General features: G+C 42.1%; 1 protein-coding gene across 4 annotated transcripts in view; it reads right to left on the minus strand.

The window, feature by feature from the left end:
* Positions 1-15,931, minus strand: part of ERBB4 (erb-b2 receptor tyrosine kinase 4) — a 552,538-nt gene that overhangs the window by 86,032 nt on the left and 450,575 nt on the right. For all 4 annotated transcript variants that reach the window (XM_085065694.1, XM_085065696.1, XM_085065698.1 and 1 more), the window contains exon 20: positions 1,403-1,588. In XM_085065694.1, coding sequence (XP_084921820.1) covers positions 1,403-1,588 — 186 coding nt within the window. The remainder of the gene's footprint in view (positions 1-1,402; positions 1,589-15,931) is intronic.

The raw sequence follows: 15,931 nt of genomic DNA on the forward strand, positions 1-15,931 counted from the left end.
GTAGGAGGCTGTGTTGAGAGAATGAACTCAAACAGGAATATGGATTTTCTCTCCCACCTTCCCTGGTCTGGTAACAGCCTCAGATAAACCTTTGCACATCTCCATACCGGCAATCCCCACCAGTGTGCTCCAGTATTCCCAGGCAACTCTGGCTGCTTTAATACCACAGCACAAAATACTGCAATGTCAGATTGTGGGGTTTGGATTCCCCCCACCTCTTCTAAGGACCAGCCCCTCTACCCAGCACTACAGTTGCTCCATCTGCTCTCTCCTTCAGTAAGGTTTGACAACAGATCTGATTCTGGAAAGAAAACAGTCCCTATTCAGGATGCACCTCAAACTTCTGCTCTTCTTGAAGAAAAACTCAGGGCTGGCCAAATTTCTACATTTTCTTACTTTTGTAAGAGCACATTTTGTATTTAAGTTTTTAAAAGAGGCAAATGTTTACTTGATATTTGGCCCAGCAAAACAATTGTTGAATCTCCAGGTTTCTGTTCAGTGCTAAAAGAATAACATAACAACTTGAAGATTTTGTAATAGATGTTGTAGAAAATACGCGTAAAGCTGCAGATTTAAAGTACAGTAGGAGTTTGTGGCACACATTTGTAACAAGCATTTTCACCAATATAACCTAAAATTTTAAACAACTTCCAAACAACTCAAAGTAAAAAGCAAGCTCCAGATTGTCACTTGTAGTAACATCATTGTAAACAACTCTAGTTCAAAAGAGACTTTAAATGGATAAAAGCTATGGCCTGCTGCACCACCAGATCATGTTATTCTTAGCAACTAATTTCCTTAATACTGAGTACTTGTTCTTAGTACAACACTGAATACCTAAATATACCCAAAACCACCTGTAAAACATTGGACAAGGACAGTTTGCGACCCAAACACAGCAGGATCACCACTCAAGGAGTGACATGAAGGAGATGTTTATCTTCCTGGCATTGTGGGGGCAGACAATTGATGGCATGCCATGATTTAATTGGCAATGCAGATCCAGAAGCGTTGAAAACCACCACCAGGTTAAATCAGTATGTATGAACAGTGAGCAACAGAAGAGGCTGAAAAATCATCCTGTGTTCAGTCCCAGATGTGTCACATGGGAGCTTCTTCCCTCACTCACCCCTCAAAAAACCACTCCCTACCTGTCAGTAACAGTGAGTTGGAAAGACAGTCAAGAAAAACACCTTGGTTCACATATTGGCAGGTCATCTACAATACTGTAAGCAGCCAAAATAGCGTGAATTTCAAGAACTGAAACCCAACCTACCCAACCTTCTTCAAAACAAAAACAGACCTGGAAAAACCCAACACAAACAAAAAGGAACATCAGATTTTGATGTTAGTTATGAAACGGATAAAAACTTATTAAAAAAACCCAACATGAACCACGTACCTTAGCTATTTGGACACACCAATTCAGCAGGAGCTGGGAGCCAATGTTATCCTTATGTTCATGGACATAATCCAGGAGGCAGCCGTGAGGCATCAGCTGAGTGACCAGCTGAATGGTTGGGCTCAAGCAGACACCCAGGAGTCTCACCAGGTGTGGGTGGTCCATGCTGGCCATGATGAGAGCTTCCTGTAACAATAAAAGTGACCCAAAAGTTACTCCAGTGTGCTCAAAGACTCTAGGCAAAAGATTTCCCACTGAGTGACTAAAGGGCATCAGTGTCCTTGAACTCCTGAATTCCATCAGCACCATGAATTCCTGTCTATTCAGTGCTAGGCATACCTAGGGAGAATCCAGTTTGATACAGTGCACACTTGATGATCAGAGTCCCAAAAACCAGAGTCAGACCATCTGCACAAATCTAAAATTCCTGCCCTACATTCCCTGTTGCACTGCAGCCACAGAAACAAAGATGTAGGTGTTACACACTTGGCTTTACTTAAAGGTCTCCTTGGTCTTGTTTTACTTGCCTTAATTTTGCTTCCTCAATATATTTTCCCAACTTGTGGTCAATCCATTGGGCATCATCTTCATGTTATGCAAGCAAACGATGCCCCCTGTGTATGGCAAGATGATTTTGTGGCAAGGGATTTGATGAAACTGTGCTAAAATCAGAGCACAGACAGATCAGAGAATTTAGGCTCAGTGTTTTATAGACTTAAGCATGTAATGGTTGTATGTTGACTGATGCTTTCCCAAAGTTCAGCCTGCAAAGGGTTAAGAATCAGGAGGTTTAGTGTGGGCTTTTCCAATGTGTTTGGTGATTTTAAGTCCTACTGAAAGTCAGATCTGTGAAGCCATTAGGACATGACCAGCACAGCACAGCCTAAACCCGGGCTTGTGGCAATGCAGTCATAGCCCAGGGGCAGAGCTCAGCTTCTGATTCTTCCATGTCCTCTCCCAACAGATCTTGGATGAGTTCATTTTGTTTTTTTCCACCCTTCAGCTTTTCACGCAGAAAAAACTTTATTTCCCTGTTCCAGACCATAAATACTTTTCAGCTACCACACTAGGTTTCAGTGACCAAGCTGGTCCAGGACCAAGGGCCAGAAGGTTTAATCCTGGCTATGCTATTTGACCCTAAAGCTCATACCCCTGACCAGTAGCACAAGAGCTCCTCATACAAACCCTACAGAACTGTTCTTTGAGGCAATGCTGCCATCACAAGCAACTGGCATTCAAACGTAACAAGGAGAAAGCTCCTCTCTCTCATTCACTGAATCCTCCATTTCAAGGACTTCATCATGGCAATGGAACAATGAAAAGTGAGATGAAATTGTGGCTTTGTAGAGCTATTTTGGCTCCCTTTTTTTTCCCTCAAAAACATCTATATGACATCTTTTTGACAACTTACAGAATAACAGCTGTAATAGTGCCAAAGAAAAAAAGAAAGAAAGGAAAAAAAGGATGAGACAAATTTGCCACCAGAGGAACATAGCATACCCCCAACTCATAAAAGTTGGGTTTTTTTCCCCTTCCCTATATTAAGGCAGGAAAAAAAAAGGTTCTGGCAAGTAGGCTGAGTTTGTATTAAAGGAAATTGCTCATCATAGTACAAAGAATATTTGAAACCAAATTGCAGATATTTGCATAATAGTTCTTTTACTTTCTTTCCCTCTCTTTTTTTGGTAAAACAAAAAGATGAACAAGACACTAATTGTAGGGTTTTTTCCCTCCAAATACGAAAAGAGCAGATGGCCCTCACTGGGGGGAGCGACTCCTTCCCTTTTCTTCCTCAATGTATGTGAAGAAATAAATAAATGGATAAATAGGTGCTATTTGATGGGATAATGGGGGAGCAAATCTCAGAAAGATTCTGATGCAACAAATTAGAAAAGGGATCTGAATTTAACTAGTTTTGCTACATTCAAATGAATACAGTTTGCACTCACTTAAGTATGGAAACTCCTTGAAACAGTTTTAGCCTTTCTTCTGCTGTGACTAGAAAATGTCCCTAAAGGCCACCAGAATAAATACCTGTAGAGAGATGAATTGTCCAGTTTCCAGAGCATAAAATTACTCTGTCTCACTTTTTTCCTTTTTCCCCCATTCATTTTTCTCCTGCAGATGCTTAAGGGGACAGCACTTGCTGCCCACTCCCTCTCTGAGTAAAGGTAAGAGGTTCCCCAGGAGCTTGGAGCTGGAGTACTTTTCATTATAATCAGGACTGATTAGAACAGAGACCAGATTTTTTTTTTTTTTTTGTCTAACAAGGGCCAGACAGAGAGCTTTGAAGCTTGTGTCCATTAGTCTCCAGTTACTCTCCATTGCCAAGTCTGTCTGGGTCCAAAGGAAAACCACTTCTGTACAATAATAAAAGCAAGCAGTGCCATTTGTCTCGTTCTGATGTTACAGGAAAACATATGCTTTTCCAATAGTTTTGGGCAAGAGTTCCAGGAAGAAAATAAAAATGTTGTTAATAAAATATTCTGGAGTTCTCCGTAATGAATTGAGATGCACAACAGAGAGCAAGGAAATATTCATTATAGATCTAAGCCACTAATGGATACTAATTTAGCATGAATCCTGGCTTCACAGAGTTATCCTCATTAGTAAAACTATTGTTATTTTTACTGAACTTGCATGTACATGTGAACTAAAATCAGGGCTATGTGTATCCAGCACAGCACAAACACAAAGTAAAAGAGATTGCAATTGTTCTGCTAGAGCCTAATCAGACAAAATAGACAAACAACAACAGAAACATTATGACTTAGCAGTATTTTAAGAATCTGTTCAGCAAATAAGGAATACAAGTCCCCATTTTCAAACCTCTTTGGACATGAAAGAGTCTAGAGCTGCAAAGTTGATGGTACTTTGACACTCAGCAGCCTGGTTCCTAATATAATTGTCTAACACATTTAAGCAGGGTAGGCACCTAAACACACAAACTTGGCTGGTGGCACAGGCATCTTTCAAAACCAACCTCTGTACTTTTCTGGACCTTTTGGCAGCCGTGTGTCTGCAGCTCGTCTCTACATTCAATTGGCACAATTGCAGGAATGAGTTTGAAATTCTAATTTAATGGAGAGAAAACTGAGTTACCAAAAAGTTGCAACTTTTTATTCATGGGAAGTCTTATTTATTTATGGGAAGTCTGGAGCACAAGTGGAAACAGATCACTTTACTCTTCTTTCCTGAAAGAATTCCTTTGACATTTGAAATATCAAAGGGATGGAGGGGAGAGAAATGATTAAGATATGGCACTTCATGTTCCCCCAGAAGCCAGAGGCTCTGTAACATCCTGTGTTTCCAGGGACACCTGAGAAACGAGAGTGGTGACAGCTTTGAAAGGCTCCTGTTGGACAGCAGGCACCCTCTCTCTCCTGCCTGCAGCAGCACTGAGTTATCACAAGGGTAACTCTCCAGCCAGACTGGTTCTGGAGTTTCTTCCTGCTGCTGCTGCTCAGGTAATATGCACTGCAGCAGTGCATGGCAGCCACACCCAGCACGGCTCTAGCCTGCCCCTGCCCCTAGCCTGCCCCTGCTGCAGCCTGTGCAGAGCCTGCCCAGCTGGGTTGGGCTCCTGCAGGGGCTCACATGGGCTACTCACAGCAAGGCTGTGCCTGTGTATTCTGACACAGCAGCACCTGCAGTGCCAAAGCATCCGAGGGGAAGGCTGGCAAAGAGAGACATGGATGCAGAAGGCAGCCACACCTGCAGGCAGCTTGGCAGGGCCAGGGCTGTGTCCCCCAGCCTCACCACAGGTGACTTTAGTTGAGCCTTCCACATTCAGCTCAGTCCTACCCTTCTCAGATGTACTATGTTGTGTAAAGAAATCATGTCACGTCCATCATTCCTCTCTTCTGCCCCTTTTGAATGTGGTTACTTTATTGCTCCATTAAGCTCAACTTCTATGATTTATACACACAAGCCTGTATTAAACAGCCACATTAAACAATGACATAAATGTTATTTTAATGGTTCACACTGATCTGCCTGCTGTGTGCACTAAGTAACAAGACAGCAGTCCAAAGAAGGGTGAGTTTGCAGGTCCCAGTGAGCAATCACCAGACCTGTGACTGGTTTCTGTCAACAGGGCTCTGAGGAGCTGCAATTTCAGTCTGACAATCTCACCTAAAACTGTTTCCTGATCTATCCATACTGTGCTGTCCTGTTTGAAATATCTTTAATTGGACTGCTGTTTCTGAAAAGTAACTCAAAATCCAACTAAAACACGATTTTCATTTTGGCCTTAAAGGATGGATAAAAAACCCCATTTCTCAAGACTGGGAAAAGAGAGTGCTCTGAGTACACCTACAGCATATCTTATAAGATGGTATTTAACTTCTCCCTTTCCTACTTTGATATGTTATTGCTAACAATTACAGCTGACAACAGAATATAAATATTAGCCAGCATGATGGTTCCTGTAAAACAGTGTTTGACGTTGGTTTTGTTCCTCTGACCATTCAGTTTGTAAACCAGTGGACTCAGCAAGGTGCATGTGCCAGCAGCAGTAAGATAATGACACACTTTGCCATATTTAGGTCCATGCTGAAAAGTTATTTCCACCCAGAGTGTCCCAGGGCACAACTCGCTTCAGCTCATGCCCTCATTCATTAGCTCACCAGCTGAGCACATGGTCAAGGCATTCCTGGCCAGACTTCTCCTGACATGCTGGAGATGGCAGCTCCTGAGATCCCTGAGATCCTGGAACCAATCACGCTGCCAGGTCAAACACCATGCTCTAAAGGCAACCTGGATATCAGAATCATTCAAAGACCTTCTCCAGGCTGCTTATAGAGGCTCTGAAAGGTTAACATTTGTGTCATTCAGAGTTCTGTGCCCCATGGTGGATCCCAGCACCTAATCTAGCACTTGGTCACCTCCCCTGCTTGCTGCTGCAGAATTAATCTAACAAAAGAATTAGCATTTGAAGCAATATTGATTATCAGACTTAAGTATGTGGCAGAAGGAAAAAGGAACTCCTTCTGAAGGCTTGTTCTTTAACACAAAAGCTTCCTGAGCACCAGTGGCCACACACAGAGCACTGGGGGACACTCCCATAGGCAGCCAATGTCCCCTCCCAGTGCTCCACACACACGTCCTTCCCTCAGAGCCTGAGCAGGAGAAACGTGTTTCCTGTTCCAGGGAGGTATCACAGATCTGCTTGCCCAATTTGGCAAGTCCAGAGTAAATGTTACTGCTCCTCTCAAGCCAGATGAAGATACTCATCTGATAAAGAGTTAAGTAAGCACAAAGTCTGAAAAATCTGATTTCCTAACCCTCTGCTTCTAAATGTTCTTGCCATAAAATGCCCTCAAACAAAGCAAAACAAAAGATGCCAGAAAAGAACAACCCAGCTGTTTTTCCTAATAATTGTCGAGTAAATAAATGTACTTAAAAGCTGACTTCATACTGCGCTGTGCATTTTCCTGAAAGCACAGCTGTGCTAATAGGAGAGATACTACACTGAATACACTGCTTTTTACATTAATTTTACAATTCTTCTAGTGGCTGGGGCAAACACCTGTCTGGAATGCACGTCTGACCTGCTGCAGGGCAGATCCAATTACAATCCAGCATATAATAGATTTCAATGCCTTTTGTTTGTCTGCTAGGACTTCCAAATTGTTTAGGTGGTAGCTGACTTAGCCTGTGCAGTCTGCACAATGACTTCAGCTAAGAGAGCACAAATATACACTTAACAGCACACATGCTAACACCAGGGGTATGGCAGTGACACCATTGCTGTATTTCCTCTGCACTGCCTGTGCAGGATGTTGCTTTCATGGCTTTCCAGCACTGCTGTACTTCAGCCCCTCAAACTGCAATTTTCCAGAGGGCACCTAAACCTGCAGGCAGCTTGGCAAGGCCAGGGCTGTGTCCCCCAGCCTCACCACAGGTGACTTTAGTTGAGCCTTCCACGTTCAGCTCAGTCCTGCCCTTCTCAGACATGCTATTTTGTATAAAGAAATCATTTCACGTCCATCATTCCTCTTCTGCCCCATCTCAATGTGGTTATATTATTTCTCCTTAAGCTCAGCTCCTGTGATTTATACAGCTAAGCCTGGCTTGTGCCAGTACTCCTGAGGAAACGGGTTTCTGTGACTGCACCCTTCTGGGGCACAGTAGCCACTCCCAGGCTGTGCACAGCATTCTCTCTCTGGAGAAGCAGAACTCAGGAGCAAATGGACACAGGTATTTAAAAAAAAAAAAAAAATCTTTCTATACATCCACATCCATGCTCCAGGCATAAAGCAAGGTGAATGCTCACAGAAGTACAGGTTCAGCAGAGGTTGTTGCATGGAAGTGCAGCAGTGCACATCCAGGTCCAGATCCTGTATTCACACTCACCTGGGAAATTGCTTTGTCTATGGGGAAATGCTGAATTTGGCTGGCACAGCAGGAAATAACTAGAGGTCTAAAAGGTCTGTCATTAAGGGGTTTAATGAGCAGATAGCCAGAGTTTTGCACTAACCATCATTTCACTGACACTCGCTCCATGCCTGTTTTGCTTTAGGAAGCCATGTTAAAGAACCTCTCTATGTTACCAAACAGAGAAGGTCACACTATGAGTCTTGTTTGCATGTATTCCCCCAGAGCCAGGGCAAAATTTTAGGATTAAGAAGGCTACAGGTTTTGAAGGGGTGGTTTTGGACTTCGTATCTTTTGGATGTAAGAGATCTGAGCTTTTTTGAGTTCAGTTTTCAATGAGGAACTTAAGCAGAGGTTTACTGGGTAGTCAGTGCATACTTAGCCTGGAGTACCAAGTGTGCTGCACAATTAAATGGTAAGACTAACTGAATTGTTCAGAAAGTTCTGGAAATCCATCTGTCAGGTGTGCCACTGCACCCAGAACTCTCTGGGATAAAAGCTAAGAGTAAAAAATAAAACAAAAATAAAATTCCACTTTAGGGACCACACCCTGTGGTCTATCCATGCACCAATGTGATGGAAGCAGCATCAGGCAAGTGCCACTCACTTGGCTCTGATCAAGCCAGTGGCATCAGTAGAAGATGGCCCCAGGTCAGTGTCCTGCAGCCTGCTGAGGAGCCAGGCATGGCACAACACTGGAGCACCATGCTCCTCATGAGCAGAGCTGGTCTCTGGCTCCTGTCTCACTGCTGAGAGCCTTTTCTGGTGGTGTGATGCGTCTTTAACTGTGCTGCATCTCTCAGAGCAGGCAAACCCTCTGAGGCTGCCCTGCCTGTCACAGCACTTGGAGAGCAGAGAAGGTCCCAGCCTGGCTGACTCCTCACAGGCACTGCCTGTTGACACTGAATTAAAAAGGCAGGGATTGCCCCATGCGATTCAAATGCATCAGAGAGATGCCCCAGTTTCCTCCAAACACTAGAAACTAGCACAAATCAGCAATGGGAAAGCTCTCCCTCTTGAACGTCATACTTGCAGATTGCTGGGCCAAACCTTCCTGCCCACCTTAGAGAAACAGTGGGTTCTATTCATGCATGAAAAGACACTTTCATGAACTTACAGAAGCAATTCTGACCCACTATATAATTATGAGCAACAAAAAATAAATTGGGAAAAAAACCAGCACTGTGATCCGTCTCCTGCAACCACTGAGGGCATGGACTACCGTGCTGACTCTGACAGGGCTCAGGTGCTGAGAATTAATGCTGAAATGTATTGAATAAATTCTAAAGAGTAGGAGATACATTTGGTAGAATCCCCACACCACATGCTTCTTTCTTCTCCCTGCTTTGTGTCAACTAAGTCTCCCAATTCATCAGAACCTCAGTTAGCAGAGGAGGAATCTCAGTTCTAAAGGAAGAGGCCTCTGGTGCAGAACAAACCAAGTGAAGGTTTTCCAGCAAACAACTGATCAAGTCACAGCTCCCACCAGCACTTCTGTGAACCTTGCCCAAAAACACTGATCATGGTGATGAGAAAGCAAAATCTAGCCCATTTCCAGTTCACTTTTATGCATAATGGCCAAGGACTCCAGCAACCAGAATTGTTCCCATTGAATGTTGTCAGGAGAAGTAACAGTGGGCTTCGTTCTGGGGATTCCCCCTTGTAGAACAGGAGCAGGAGGCTTAACAGTAAAAATACTGTGTCATTCTGACAAATGTTTTACTTACAGCCTGTGACACACGTCATTATTTCAGAGCAGTCTGTCCAAAGTGATTTATTTCTTACTATTTTGATGCAACTAGCAAAAATATTTGAAGTGGTAACCATGCAGTCTAACAAAGCCATCATTTCAGCAGTGCTCAAACAGGAGGGTAAACAGACATTATAGCTGACCAGCTTGTACATGTTTTCAGCCTTGGCTACACATCCCTTTCAGAAGGAGGGAGTTATTGCTTTGATTTTTTATTTCAGACGAGTGATGGCAAGGTCTCGAGAATGAAAAAAAAAAAATCTATCAAGTTCTCACTCCATTCTGAAGAGTCTTCAGGCATTGCCTTGATATTTTCTGGTTTCACTGGAAAGCTTGACTTTATAATCACACACTCAAAGTCTCTTCCTTCTTCATGATCAATTTAAAGGGATTGCATCAGATTAAAACCTAATTTCATCAAGTATATAATCAACATAAGAATTGTTTTAATCAAAGATACATTTTGCCTGGAACATAGGTATTTAATCTCTTGCAACTGAGAATTCAAATCAGACTCATCTCTGCCTTTCCCTCATCTATATTCAGCTGTGCAAGAGCCTCACACTCAGGACTTGGGTACTGCAAAGGGATGATATTTGAACATGGAAAGTTTCACTGGACTGCTCGGTTCACTGTTAGATTTTTTTTCTCCTGACCAAGCTGGCATCAGTGAGCCACAAAGTCCTCAAAACCTGCCTCCTGCTCCCTGTGTCACATAAACATGTGATTTCATCACAGCCTGTGATTTCCTCCAAAGTTTCCACAGCTCTGCCTTACACCTTTTCTTCCCTACTTTCTTCTACCATCCTGCTGAGGAGCTACTCCTCTCCCAAAGATAAGATGAAAAACCTCTTTAAAAAGACTCTTGAATGAACCCATGGCCATCAAAGGGCAAAGGGCAGGGTGAGGACAGCAGGGAAGGGGCCAGGGCTGCCCTCCTGGCATGCAGGTGTGGTTGTGGTTGGGGTTGATAATACCAGGTCAGCTCTAAAATATTTATGTTCATTGGCAATAAATTCAGCTAAATTCCTCCCTGGATTGCCACAAGATTTGCGCATCCTACTGTCAGGGTAATACATCTCCATGTATGTCACAATAACAGCAACAACAACAATAATAATAATAATGACTCTTTTCTTCATGTTGATAAAATCTTGGCATCTACAATAACCCCCAGATGAAATACGGTGTCAGACCTTTGCTGTATGGCCATAGTCAGGTCCTGGCATCTGTCAGGGTGAGCCAAACAACTCCCAAACCAAACTCATTTCAATGACTGGCTGCCTGCTACCAATACACACACCTCAGTCAATTCATAAATATAACTGCATTTAAGGGTTTTTATTTGTGTCTGTGTGGATGCTCTTGATAAGGAAAAATCTCACTGAAGTACAGAGGCCAAGCACAAAGTTGTAGACAAACACCACTCAAATTTGCAGTAGGGAATGCCTGTTTTATAAGTGATCTAATTTGAAGATGGCACAAATAATGTGACATAATAATTTATGCTATGCTTTCATCCTCTTTTGTGAATTATCACAATCCCAAGACCATTTAATTATGCTCATTAGATGACCTGGTATCACAGATCCTGCATTTCCAAAGAACTACCCAGCTAATAGGACTCTACAAATCAAAACCCAAACCTTTTTTCCTAGCAATTCCTACAGCAAACTTTGACAAGGCTAACTGGGGTGAAGCTGAATTTTTCAATAGCCTTGCAGCTGCCTGGGAAAGAAAGTGAAAAAGGCTCTTTCTAAGTGACACTGGCAGAGAAACTTCAGGCACAGGAAGAACTATTAGGAAACCCTTTAGCCCAAGGCACGATCAGTGTGCCAAAGTTAGTGCTAGAGACACATCCACAGCAGCTGTGTGCATGGGCTGTGCAAAGCTGACTTCCAGGTCTGGAGCAAGGTCCATTGGCACCCTGATTGCAAAGCAGGAACCCTGTCCACACTGTGGGGACTTTTGTCTGCCAGCCCCTATTTGGCATCTTACCACCAAGATCAGTAGTCAAGGGGTTGACATTTAATAAAAGGCAGGAAAAAGCATCCATAACTGTTCCACCATCAGCCTTTCTAACTAACACAATTACTATTTAGCATGACTTTTATAAAGCAGAAGTATGGTTACATATAATTAATCCATCTATTCCTTGTTGCATGCCTTCACATTTTCATTTCTTTACAAGACCCAACACCACCATGGTGTGATTACCTTACTGGGACCAAAGATGATGCTGCACCTCTGAGGGGCAGCTCAAAACAACATCACCTGTCAGTTCCTTGGTCATTTATAGTGGACTTCTGTGCTGGTGAAATGCCAAAGTCCCAGCAAGCTGCAGCTAAGCACTGAGAGGAGCAGCCCTGGGTTTTCTGCAGAGGGCTGATCTGCAAGTTTGAGTGGAGCTACAAACATTTAGATAGTGACACAATGTGCCTTAAGGTGTTTTCTGGAGCTCCAGAACACTTTGAGAGCTTGCCAAACTGTCACATTAACACTGACACCAATAACCTTCCATGGTCTGGAGTTTCACTCCCATCTGTGCCCCTCGCCTGATGAAGAGATTTGTCACAGAGCAATCAGACACATCTCCCACCCCTGCCTAAAACCAGGCAGGACACAGCACTCAGATCCTCAGCAATGGCCTAGCTCTGGAAAATGGTTACCTGCTGTCCACAACTTAATCATGTGCGCAAAGTGTTTAATATTCCAATTTGGGTTGGACAACATTCCTGCCTAATGAACATAGTCTGAATTTGGAAACAACAAATGACTTCAAGGCAGGAATTCAAAGCAGGAATTTCAGAGTTCATTCTGAAAATGACAAAACCAGGTGTTCAATCAATATCATATGTCATAAAACATCTTCTGGCTGAGGAATTCACTGGAATATATCTCCCATTGAAAAGCTTCGGTAGAAACTTTTCCTTTTAGTTTCAGCAAGTTAATAAACATTTTACCAAAAAATATTTGTTCAATATTTGCCAAGAAAACAATTCCCACAAGGAAACTCATTTTCTCTCCTCAGTCCAAATACCACGTTTTCCAAAAACTTTGGTTTTTAAAATAGCTTTTCAGAGGGACTTGTGCTTTTAGCTGGTGACTCTAGCTACTGATCTAAACCAACAAGACTTCATTTTAAAAAATCCAAATAATTTGTTTGGCTTCAAGAAACAAGAAGCTAAATTCTGCTTCTGTGTATACAAATCATCCCACTGAACTCCTTCAAAGGGCACTGCCCAGCCAGCAGAAGGGTCCTTGACACTGGAGAATGTTTCCAAAGGGATTCAGCCCAGGGCTGGCTATCCCCTGACACAACTCAGTCAATCAAACCCTGGGAACTGCCCGTAGCCAGATCCTGTCCTGCATTCCCCTTCTTCATTGAGTTCCTACATTTTCATCAGATAAACTATTCTTTGTACCTCAGCTGCTTCCTGCCTTTGCACTGCTCAGAATTTACCTGTGTAAGTCCATCACTGAGAGCCTATGAAGCTGCAATTTGCCAACAGAGCTCAAAAATCTACCCAACTGTACTTCCTTAAACATTTCTGTGTCATTTGTCACGTAAAGCATGAAGATAAAAACATTGGCCCTGGCCTACGAGAAACCTATGCAATTCTGTTTTGAACAATGCATATTTGCCTCTGTAATGAAAAGCCTGTATGAAGCAGAAACCTTCAGGATACACTTGCAATCACCTTGCAAGTACCTAAGAGGGAAGAATACCTATTCTCTCTCTCCTGGTGCTTTTACAGAATTTGCTTTATATTGCAAGTATCATCCAGCATCTTTAAAACACCTGACCTAGGCAAAAGCTAATGAGATGTTTGAAAACAACATTTTAGATACATTCTCAATGGATAAGTAGATAAAACAGTTTTTTCTGAAAAAAAACCCAACTCATATAGTATTTGTCTACATAAACATCCCAAGGTAATTTAAAACCTAAAGATAATTAAAAATCAATTAAAAAATTAAGTAATTTGCTTAGAGGTTATGGGATCTGTGTTGCAATCCAGAGTTCCATCTATAAGCTGCTATAATAATATTCATTGCTCTCCTCTTTATCTGTTGTGTCTGTTGTGATTGAATGACTTTCAGGGTAGGGAAAAGCTCACCACATTTTCAACAGGTCCAAGAGATGCTGTATATTACAATAAAAAGCAACACCAAAGTTAATATGGAAAGTATTGCTCTGCAAAATCTCCTTATTTTTGGAGGTACAGCCTCAGTATTGAAGGACCAGGCATTTCAAACCAGCATCTGCTGCTCTGTGGACTGCCAGCCCCAGTGTGACCTCAAATCTATCTGCTTATCCCAGTTATTGCACTGACATCTAAAAAGTATTGGCAGAATATTACAAAGATTATCAGCAAGCCAGTCAGGAACCACATTTCCCTGTCTTATTTCTTCCATCACAACTGTGTGACAAGCAGCAATAGGGACATCTGACTGTCACTTTTAAATAATAGGTAGAATATTAATGGAAACAGATGTTAATTATAAATCTGTGACAGTTGCTGATATATCAGAAGTGCCTGGATCAGTGCTGAGGCACAGAAAACAATTAATTTTTGAGGTGTTATCTGTAACAAAACACCAAGAGAGAAGTACTGCAGGTTACAGTATTTGTAGGTGAAATATATTTCAACAGTGATACTTCAAATTCAGCTCCTATAAGCCTGTGTTTCTGTACCCTTACATTCCTATTAAAAATGGTCACAGCATGATCATTTGTATGCGTATATGGAATTTATTTTTCTCACTACAACATAAAAAACTTGTTCTCCCTTTACTTTAGGTTCACTTGGCACCTCATCAGATTTGTCGTTAACCTCAAACCAGTGATGGCTTATTTGGGATGCATTACAGTTAAGCCTGTGGAAACAATACTTTTCTTTTATTAACGGGGGGCCCATAAAACCCTGCATTTTTTATCAGTGTGGCAACATTCTGGCATACACAGTGCCCTTTAGGAACTTAAACATTAACATGTGCCTATTTTATATGGCTAATGGGACCTGGCGGCACAGAGGAAGAATGCAAAGCTATAGGATATTTCTAAATACAGATTTTCAATTTTAGTGGTAAGGAAGCACTTGTCACCCAGTTTTCAGTGCCAAACTGCTTTAACACTGGAAAACTGTGTCAGCTTCTTCTCATAACACATCAAGTGCTATTAAAGAATGTTATTTTCTTTAATTTAATAATTTTACTGTGTTTTGTCACTTTTATCCCTGCACTTCGCATCTGAATGTCAGAAAGACTGTGAGAAGAGTTCCAGTATTCCCAGCCACTCTGCTGGTGTTTAAGGAGGACTGTTTCTCGTGTTTGTAATGACAAACCTATGAGCTACTGCAGCCTTCCATTCCAGCAGGATCTGTGCCTGCAGAGGCACATTTCCACTCTGCCTTAAATACACCAACCACTGGTTGTGCAGATGAAAAGACCCAGCCTATCCTCTTGGGATGAGTCCCCAGAATTCATGGCTTTATAGCATCCAATATAAATTTTTATTGAAGTCCATCAGATTACTCTCCTCAAAGCCCACATCCAGATCCAAGCACGTAAGTCCAGCGAAGATACGAAGCTGGAGGAGAGCATTCTGGCCCAGGTCCAGATTTAACCCATGGTGAAGGGTGGAAACATATAGCATAATGCCAAGAGTGAGCCCCACATAGTACTGAATGCAACAGAAAACTCATCGTGGAAATACAAATCCCACAAGCTCATGATTAAGTGCCCCAATTAAACTGTTGTGTACCACTTACCATACTCATAACACCACTTCTACGCCTTTTTTTTTGTTTTTTTTTAATATCCCCATCATTTTCATTTTCCTGTTCAGTTTCTAAACACTTTTTCAAAAGACTTCTCTCCTACTGTGTCCTGATAAAACAGTGGCGACTCTGGGATCCTGACCTTCAGAACAATTACATATTACAGCCAAGCAAATAACTCACTTCATGTTTCAGTAACCAAGCCCAAAAGTACACTCCAAGGAGACAAGTATTAACCCTGTCACAGGGGTACCTTATACATTTAAATAGAGAGTTTCAGTTCAAAATGTTTCCTTTATACAAACACACTTTACAGCCAAAAGTTATCCTTGAATTTGATTAGAATCTTTAATACTTTCAATTAATCCACAGCTGTATTTGCCAGTGAATAAATGAATACTCCCACGTGATCTTCTTCCCATTCACAGATTTACCCAACCTAATGCAGGGTTTCTGAGTCAACAATTGCAGTCTTGCAATAAAGCACTGCAAGCCTGAAGTGAGGAGTTCTGCAACTGCCATAACGAAAAGCACCTGAATGTACTTCCTAATTCATTTAGGAATAACTTGTAATGTCAGTCCCTCACTAAAGCATGGGATTCTTCCTTAAACCTATGG

This window comes from Lichenostomus cassidix, chromosome 7 (genome assembly GCF_008360975.1).
Source record: "Lichenostomus cassidix isolate B80296 chromosome 7, HeHo_3.0, whole genome shotgun sequence".
In the NCBI taxonomy this organism is placed as follows: Eukaryota; Metazoa; Chordata; class Aves; order Passeriformes; family Meliphagidae; genus Lichenostomus; species Lichenostomus cassidix.